General features: G+C 43.9%; 1 protein-coding gene across 1 annotated transcript in view; it reads left to right on the forward strand.

The window, feature by feature from the left end:
* Positions 1 to 9,373, forward strand: part of LOC133497711 (WASP homolog-associated protein with actin, membranes and microtubules) — a 22,188-nt gene extending 12,815 nt beyond the window's left edge. The window contains 8 exon segments of the mRNA XM_061813823.1: positions 1,136 to 1,343; positions 1,887 to 1,924; positions 1,926 to 2,072; positions 3,541 to 3,627; positions 3,767 to 3,862; positions 4,749 to 5,100; positions 6,332 to 6,477; positions 9,068 to 9,373. Coding sequence (XP_061669807.1) covers positions 1,136 to 1,343; positions 1,887 to 1,924; positions 1,926 to 2,072; positions 3,541 to 3,627; positions 3,767 to 3,862; positions 4,749 to 5,100; positions 6,332 to 6,477; positions 9,068 to 9,226 — 1,233 coding nt within the window. The 3' untranslated portion in view covers positions 9,227 to 9,373.
* Positions 9,374 to 9,959: the final 586 nt, after the last annotated feature.

The following is a 9,959-nucleotide window of genomic DNA, read 5'->3' on the forward strand; positions in this document are numbered from 1 at the left end:
TCTCGAGCTCACGTGCAACCCGCACGCATTCCGAGGTTACGTTTGTCTGCATGTTCTCAGGCGAGGCTGTGTGCGGGTTTTCAATAACATGTTTAATCTCACAAACGTTTATTATGCTGGCACGGTGGCCTCACAGTTATGAGGTCCTGCGTGGAGTTTGCATGTTAATTATACATTAGCACGTCTGTGGCGTTTTACATAATATGTTAGCATGATGCTGCACCGTGGATCAGCTGGTAAAGTTGGCCTCACAGTTCTGAGGTCCCAGGTTCAATCCCGAAGCCGCCTGTGTGGGGTTTGCATCTGCTCATGGTGCCTGTGTGGGTTTCCACCCACATCCCAAAAATCAATTGGCACCTCTAAATTGCCCCTAGGTGGGATTGTGGCTGTTTGTCTCGTTTTGCCCTGCGATTGGCTGGCAACCAGTTCGGGGTGTACCAAGCCTCCTGCCCATTGACAGCTGGGATAGGCTCCAGCGCTCCTCGTGACCCTTGTGAGGATAAGCATCTAAAAAAAATGATGGATGGATTTATTATGCTTTGGTTGTCGTTGATGATAAATCAACTAAATTGGCTATTTTTTCCAGTCTTTGTACTGTTATTACATAGTAACACCCCCCACTTTTAGATATGACACTTTTAGGTTACAAAAGCCCGCAGCTTGTTAAATGCGACCAAGCTCTTCTTTCAATCTTCATTTTTAAAATGCTTTTTTATTTTTGGGAAGAATTTATTTGAAATTCTTTTTTGCAATATTTGAGATTTTTCCGTGTGGTTTGAAAGACTTGAAGACATCTTGTTTTTGCTGTCAAAATGTATTTAAGATGAAACGAAAGAGATCTTTAACAGTCCAAACCCCCCACACGTCTCTGTCTTAGCCTAGTCTTGGTGTGTTCTGGTCTCGAGCAAGTGTTGATCTCGGGTAGCGTGGTCTTGAACACAGAGCCACATGACTGTAGAGTAAACTCCCGCTTGTTCCCAGTTCACTGTTTTTGTGCTTAAAAATAAAATATACAAAAATAATTTTTAAAAAAATAATAATCATCAAAAATTCCATGACTCAGATTTTTGTTGCAAGTTTTGTAATCTTATTCTAAGAGTCGACTGACATTTCATTCTTGCACATTTTATTGGAGTTTGTCAGCTTGTACAGCAGAGACCAGAGTCGGAAAGCGGAGTCCGATTCTGTGTCCGAGCAGGACCGGCAGCAGGACTCCGTCGACCGATTGGAGTTGCAGTACTACGAAACCCAACTGGAGCTGTACAACACCAAGTTTGAGATCCTGAAAAACGAGGAGCAGCTGCTGGTGACTCAGACGGACGCCCTGAGACGTCAGATCAAAGGTATTCGTACTGCACACGGGTTACGTACAGTTTTTTTGGTTTTTTTTTTTTGGATTGAATTATGATCTCAAAAACATAACAGTGCCAGATGCACGTAATCAAATCGACAAACACAAAAAGTTTGTTAGTAATCAATCACTTTCCTGGCCTTCTTTTGCAATGCCGAGAGCACAGTAGCGCACTAAACAAAATGTATCAGAAGTGACTTTTTTTGCCTGTGTGAGAGCCTAAAATATTTTTTATAATAATCAATGGAAGATACCCAGCATGTATGCTGCTTCTTACAAAAGTGAGTAGACCCCTCACATTTTTGTAACTGTCATAAGGTATTTTTCAATGAGGAAAAACAAAAGAAAGGAGAAAACGCATATTTGAAATATTTTCCAAAATTTGTGGGTCCATTCATTTTTTGGGGGGGAAATACTGTCATTTAGTGCACCACAGAAGGAATTGAGACGAGGTTCTGATGCTGTCACATAATGAAAAATGTCAAATATCAACACGCAAGTCACACAAGCTGACAGGACCTCATTTGTGTTTTAGAACTGAAGGAGGAGGTTGTGTATTATGACGTGTGCTTAAGATCCAGAGGAGCTTCACAGCATGGTCCACGCAGGACCGCAACACACAGAGCCTCCGGCTGTCCGTCAGCTCAAAAGACGCTTGCAGAACCTGGAGACCAAGAGGGGCGATATATGTGCCCGGCGAGCATACCTGCGCAACAAAAAGGTGCCTTTAGCCTCAAATGCGCGTCATTCCTTGCGCTGGTCCATTTGAAGTGTTCTATTATTTCACACTGGAGTCGTCCTTGTATGTAGGGGAGGCCCTAAATTTAGTTTGGATTGTTATGGAGAGTCTTTGATACTGCATGTGCATATATTTATACGTGTTGGCAAATGGCAAAAAACAAAACATTTTATATGTGTATATATATATATATATATATATATATGTTCTCAAACATTCCCATTTTCAAACAAATTGGTTTTCGAATGAAAATTTTGAGATTTTTTTTTTTTTTTTTTGCTTCTGTTTTCATAAAAAAATCGGTACTTGAACGCCCCCGACAAAACATATGTAAAAATAACATATTGCGTGCAGCCAGACCAGCTGACCCACGATGCGCTTTTTTGTGAATTCCCACGCTGCCGGAAAAAAAATCCAGAAATAACGTAATGCGTGCGGCGCAAGCAGCTGACCCACCCACGATGCGCTCTGTTATTGTCAATTCGAATGCCTTCCGAAAAAAATGGAAATAATATAATGTGCGCGGCGCAAGCAGTCGACCTACCCACGACGCGTTTTGTTACTGTCAATTCGAACGGCCCCTGAAAAAAAAAAAAAAAAAAAACGGAAATGACATAAATCACGTGGCGCAACCAGCACACTTTTGTTATTCTGTATAACGCAGCCTCTGTACACAGACGTGTCCCTGTAGTGTAGTCGACTGTTGTTTTTCTTCTTATGGAGGACGACAGTATTAACCCCCAATCATGGCTTCAAAGAAGGCAAGTTGCTTGTTTAAAGTTATTCTGCACTTTTGTCAATAAAAAAAAAAAGTTTACAATGCTGGTGGCCGAGTGCTACAGATACAATGTATCCCAATGTACTCCCAGCCTAGCGTACTCTACTACTAAAGAATACATTTTAAGCAAATGTATATATATTCCTTAAATTATTTTATTATATAAAGTATTTCAACTATACATATACTTCTACTATGCAGTTTATTATAAGGAAACCCTAAAAATAAATGCTTTAAAAAGCCCAATTTTATAGGCTTGGAACGCATTATTTCTTTTTCCATTCATTGTAATGGAAAACATCGATTCGGTTTTCGAACAAATCACTTCTCGAACCGCCTTCTGGAATGGACTGTGTTCGAGAACCGAGGCATCACTGCATATATCTTTGCACACACACACCCATTATTAGTTGTCAAGGAGACTGAAAAGCAATTGTTGGAGCTGATAGTCATTTGAAGCGAAAATATTGGCGTCCAAAATAAGTAGTGATTAATAATAATAATTCATTAATAGTTGGAGTTTTCACAAGCTCCTTCCAATCAGTTTATTTATTGATTCAAAGATCCCCCATTATGAAGATTGCTTGTGGACAAAATGAGACGTCTACTTTTAATTAAAAACGCTCAAGTAACGAGAAATGATTTCTTTCTCCGTGACACGCGTGTCAATAGGACCAGTGCGTGGAGGCCCGCGAGCAGAAGCAGCTGGCGGCCAAGCACAGATCCGTCGTCTTCGCCCAGCATCATCAGGTCCACTTGGTATGTCGCCATGGCAACCAGACAGCCAGCGAAGACGCTTCCTCAACGGCGGCGGCGCCTAATGAATCAAATTCGGATTCCCACGTCTTCTCGGAGTGTCGCCTTCATCGTTTCTCTCTCTCGCTCGCACTGCTTGCAGAAACGAGAAAAGAGGAAGGAGGAGGAGCAGAGGAGGAAGCAGTGGGTGGACCAGGAGCGAGAGAAGACTCTCAACAGATTACGATCCTTCAGAGAGGTTCAAGATGCTCTTATTTGGTCTCGTCAATGAATAAGCTGCAAAGTTTTCACAAATTTTGACGTCTCGGTGTGCAATTGTTCAGCACGGCAACCTATCACTTCTGAGTTTTGACGATTTTGACTTGGATCTGCATGTTGTCCCTGTTGGGGGGGGGCATTTGCCATACAATCATCAATTATTATTCATGGAATATTTGTACAAGCATTTCTGACGTTGATGGCCTAACAAAACCATTTGACAATAACGTGTATTGTCATATAACAATGCAATGCAATGCAGCGCAGTGTTTCAAAACATCCATCCATCCATTTTATTAGCTGCTTATCCTCACGAGGGTCGCGGGAGTGCTGGAGCCTATACCAGCTGTCAACGGGCAGGAGACGGGGTACACCCTGAACTGGTTGCCAGCCAATCGCGGGGCACATTGAGACAAACAGCCGCACTCACAATCACACCAAGGGGCAATTTAGAGGGTCCAATTAATGTTGCATGTTTTGGGGATGTGGGATGAAACCGGAGTGCCCGGAGGAAACCCACACAGGCACGGGGTAGAACGTGCAAACCCCACACAGGCGAGGTCCGGGATTGAACCCGGGACCACAGGACTGTGAGGCCAACGCTTTACCAACTGAGCCCACCGTGCCGCCTGCTTCAAAACAATATTTTCATTATTTGTGGAAGTTCTGTTTAACTCACCACACCTGTCTTTAAATAGAACTTAAACAGTATTCTTACCTTTTTTTTTTTTTTTTTTTTAGTAATATTGGATAAAGTTGACCTTGTAACTCCGTTATAATTTCTTTATGTTGATGTCAATGTTAAAAACAGTTAAAAATGCACATGGAATTGAAATACAGTGCGTCTTTCTCTCTGGTCTTTAAAGAAATGCCAAGGTCAGTATGTCCTGAAGACCCCTCAGTCCAGGAGGTCCCAGGCGGACTCGTCTTGTCCCCCTCAGCCCAATTCCATCATCAGCCTCGGCCCGCCTCCCTCCATCCGGCCTGCACCGCGACGCAAAAAAAATCTGGTGAAACCGCAACCTCAAGACCCGCCGGTCCAAGTCTTCTCGGCACCATCGCCTCCTTCCGGAATCGTGCCTTGTGTACCCCCTCCCCCGCCGCCGCCTCCTCCCCCGCTGCCGCCGGTCACTACTTCCTGTGCGGACAAACCAATGCCGCTCAGGGACCGGGAAGACGCACCTTTTCCAGCAAAGAGCACACTCACGCAAAACATAGGTGAGGCCCCACTCTTCAAATTGATGACTTTTTATCTCGAAAATGTAAAACATTTTACCTTTTACTATGCCTTGAATGTGGCGGCACGGTGGCCTCACACTTCTGAGGTCCCGGGTTCAATCCCAGACCCACCAGTGTGGAGTTTGCATGTTCTCCCTCGTTTCCTCCGGGTTGGCGCTCCAGTTTCCTCCCACGTCCCCCCAAAAAATGCAACATTAATTGGACACTCTAAATTGCCCATAGGTGTGATTGTGAGTGCGATTGGCTGGCAACCAGTTCAGGGTGTACCCTGCACTCCTGTGACCCTCGTGAGGATAAGCGGCTAAGAAAATGGCCGGATGGATGGATGGATGCCTTGATTGCAAAAATATGGACCTTTATCTTGAAAATCTATTTGTCCTTTTTGTCTTAAGAATACGGTTGAGCCTGCATACCGCGGAATCACCAATATTTTAAAATTTCTTCCAATAATTGTAGATTTTCTTCTTTTTTTGGGCTCAGAGCTAACACTCAGAAAAGAAACATGTTTATATAAATTAAGATGAATATGAGATATGAGTGTATTATTACGTGGGGTTTTATTTCAAATTCGATCTGGGCGCCAGCAGTTTCTCAAGCCACCTGATTTCATTTTTAAAATGTATAATATTTAGATTAAAATGGAGAATTTACCTAAAATATATTTTATCATGAAAATATAGTTTTTAACCTTGAAACTGACTTTTTTTTCCCTGAAATGTAAGAATCATTTCAAATGTGTAAAAGCAAATGATTTTATTTATTGCATTATAATTGTATGTTTTATTGCAAAACAAACAAAGTTATGCTTAGTTTTTATCAAAAATGTGCTACTTGTTACTTTAAAAGTATCCAAATTGAAAATAAACACAAAATATACAATAATATCTAACTTTTGATGTAGAAAGTATGCAACGTTTTTATTCGAAACAGAAACAAGCCTTTAAGCAAATCTTGGCTCTGTGTTGGAACTTCTTCCGTTCACGAGCTTTTGCGGGCTGTGTTTTGTTTGTGTGTCTTTTGCATCTACACACTGTTGTGTCCTAAATTCCCCCCCCCTCCCCCTCCCCCCCCCCTGAGGCCACGGGATGTTTTTCCGTCAGCGCAACACGGCCTCCTTTTTTTTTTTTTTTTTTTCTGGGCTCTCGTGGAAGGATGAAGGTCATGGACAGAAAGCTGAACCGCTGGCGGATGTGCTCTTTCGTTGCTATAGGAACCATGGACGAAGTGTTAGCCTCGCTGCAGCGTGGACAATTCCGTCTCCGGAAGGCCCCCGGACGAGAAGGGCCGCCCCCCTCCGCCGGCGACCCGAGAAGCAGCCTGATGTCGGCCATCCGACAAGGAGTCACTTTGAAGAAGGTCAGAAGCGCTTGCAGTTGATGATCCTGCATTCCAGACTAGTAGTGGCAAGCCTGAAATATCCTACGTGGTGAATCGGGAAAAATGGTCTCATCTCGTCAGTTATGATACCGCCATTGCAACTCACATCACGAGTACCGGAATTCCCGGCCTACAGAGCGCACCTGGTTATAAGCCTCAGCAGGTACATTTCCAGGAAATTACAGAAAATACCATTTGGTACATAGATACGCTGCAGCTGTGTAAAAGTTGCAAGTGCCCCCAGAAAGATGATACACAGTTTAACACTAGCGGCGCTGTGCTAACGCTAACACTAGCGCCACGCTAAAAGGGCTGGCCGGTTTAAAAAAAAAAAAAAAAAACACGTACCGGTAAAAATCACCGAGACATAGCAGTGACACAGTAGCGCATTGCTAACAGGGCCGGACCGGTAAAAGTCACTTCCTCGGCACATCCATTCCACCGGTCTCACTCTTACCTTTTCCACTCGAGTGCCCCCTTGCGGCCGTAAGAAAATATGCACAAATTAGCCGCATCATCGCATAAAAGGCAGGGTTGAAAGCGTGTGGGGGAAAAAAGTCGCGGTTTATAGGCCAGAAATTACGAATTTCCCCAGTGAATTGGAGAAAAATAGCCTTCAACAGTATTGTACTTTACGACACGATACACTATCATAGAAGGGAAAGAGTTTAGTCTATGTATCTTTTTAATTCAATAGGCATTGTGCTGCTCATTCTGGGGGATGTGAAGCCTTGGTCACCTGACATACTTCAGTGGACCACTATTATTTGAGCAGGCTGCGAATAGCGTAAATCTGCTGATAATTGAGAGATTAAAAAAAAAAAGAGAGAGAAAAAAGCAATCCAAAATATTATTGAATAAGTGGGGACGAACCACCGAGAAAAAAAAAAAAAAAAAATGGTGGAAAAAATGCAAAAAAAAAAACATTTAGGTATTGCTACAGCTAATATGCAAATCTAAGTTTAAAGGGTTACAATTTCTGGAACTTTGATGTGACTTCAGTTGCTCATCAATGGCCTATTGCATGAAGCCAGTGGACATTGATAAGACCAAGTTAACATTTAGTTCCATTTTTAGAATCCGAACGTTCAGTGCCAAGATCGTACATTTACGTCTTTTGTTTTTTCACGAGAGGGCCGTTGACGAGTCTGAGGCTGTTTTGACCGTTATTGTCAGGCTTGCAGCTAATGTTAATGAGGCCGAATCGGCAGTAGAGGGCAGCGCTGCAATGTTTTAGAATATCGATCTCTCGCAGTTTGCTTCTTGCCACTTCCCACTCAACGTAGAGTGACGGAGGAAATGGCTGCCGTCACAGGATGCAAATTGGAATAGTTGAAGCTGCTAATTTATACATTTATAGCGTTTGACGAGTATGCGCTGTGGTAAATCGCAGTAGTATGTGTGGGTCATAAATGTGACAAAGTACGGCAGAGATCTTGCGTCACTTGGATGGAAAAAAAAAAAAGAAAGAAAGACCCTTTGACAAGAAAAGAAAGTCAGGATTAATCTTATGTTCCTCTGTTTTGTCGAAAAAAAAAAAAAAAAGATGTTTTGATGTGTACAAGAGTTACCCTAATTTCTGGCCTACAGAACAGAGCGCACCGGATTATAAACCTCACCCAGGACACTTGTAAAGGAAATACCATTTGGTACATACATAAGCCGCACCCGTGTAAAAGCCGCAAGTGCCCACATTGAAACACGAGATATTTACAAAGAAAGAAAGTACATAGAGAGAGTTTTCAAAGTTTTAATACCTTAGCTTAGCGTAACATAGCAACAACACGGTAGCACAAAGAGGGCTGGTTAGAAAAAAAAAAACATACTGGTAAAAAAAAAAAAACAGCTGTGGGAGCTACACAGTAGCAACACGGTAGCATAGCACTAACAGAGACGGTTAAAAAAACATACCTAAATCACTGAGACGCGGCAGTAACACAGCTGAAAAACGCTACGCCAGCGCTAACGCTACCACAGCGGTAAAAAAAACCCATACTGGTAAAACTCACCGAGACACGGCAGTAACACAGCAGCCACACGCTAGCACAGTGCTAACGCTAGTGCAGCGCTAACAGCACCGGTTAAAAAAAAAACATACCGGTAAAAGTCACTTGGTCGGTACATATATTCCACCGGTCTCACTCTTACCTTTTCTGCTCAAGTGCCCCCTTGCGGCCGTTAGAAAAAATGCAGAAATTAGCCGCATAAGACGCAGGGTTGAAAGCGTGTGTGTGTGGGGGGGGGGGGGGGGGTGGGGGGGGGAATTACGGAAATTATGGTAAATGTTATTTTTGATCTTTACGGCTCCTCCATGTGACAGTTGTGTTACTGCATGTAGCGTCGTTACATGACAGCACCCTTTTCTTTGTCGGATGTTGGAAATTCCTTGCTTTCTGGAATGCAGCATACTTCTGATTGCACAATGGAGACCGTTGCATAATGCAGCATGTGCGTGACTTTGACCCACCACCACCACCACCACCATCATCATCATTATTATTATTATTATTATTACTACTACTGCGGAGTATTTTACACCGACGGGAACACGCTTGTCCACGTGTTGCAGGTGGTTCCGACTCGCGGCGAAGTCCACGGCGGCGGCCGCCGAGACAACGAGCTGGAGCGGAGCATCAAAGCCGCCATGATGAGGATGAAGAAGGTGTCGGCCGACTCCGAGGACGACGAGGACGAGGACGGCGCGCCCAGCGGCGACTGGGACTCTTGAGGACGTTGCTACACACACAAATCCATCCGCCCTCGGTAACTTTTACCGCTTTATCGGCCCGATTTTTCTACGCAAGTTTGCCAAAGTCGTTGGACGGCTGGACCTCGAATCGGGGATTTGATGCGTGCGGAATTCGAGCTTGCGAGAAAGCTGTTCCAGCAGTTATTCCATAAATTTGAAGTTCATGTACCAGTTCGACAATTCTCTTGCGGAGGAGAGCGACCGTCCGACCAGCGAAGGTTCAACTCGCTTTTGCGCTCGGCCGTGTTGTCGGGACGGTTTCCAAAATGCATCTTTAATTATCTTATCATGCGTAGTATTCCGTGGGTGGGGTGGGGGGGGTCACCGCTGATGCTGAGTCACCTTGAAAAGGACAAATTAAATCTCCCCCGTGCTGAAAAGTCTCCTTGTGATGAATGCGCATGCGTTACTAACAGGGGAACTTTGGGTACGCAGCAAATCCCCCGGTCTCATAGTTCCCCTTCGTCTCCATAGAGGGAGCTAACATACGTTATAACCTTGATTTAAAAAAAAAAAAAAAAAAAAAAAGATATACACATACAGTATATGTACGTTCGCTGCGTTCGTCTTTCTGACACTCGGCAGCATGGATGGGGATGTTTCAGACTGGCCGGAAGTTTACACGATACGTGCGCATGCGCGTTAATCGCAAAGAGACTTTGCAGCATTGGGAGCGCTCAGACCGTCGCGCCGGCGCACAAACACGGACGAG

Source organism: Syngnathoides biaculeatus, chromosome 3, assembly GCF_019802595.1.
Source record: "Syngnathoides biaculeatus isolate LvHL_M chromosome 3, ASM1980259v1, whole genome shotgun sequence".
NCBI classification, from domain to species: domain Eukaryota; kingdom Metazoa; phylum Chordata; class Actinopteri; order Syngnathiformes; family Syngnathidae; genus Syngnathoides; species Syngnathoides biaculeatus.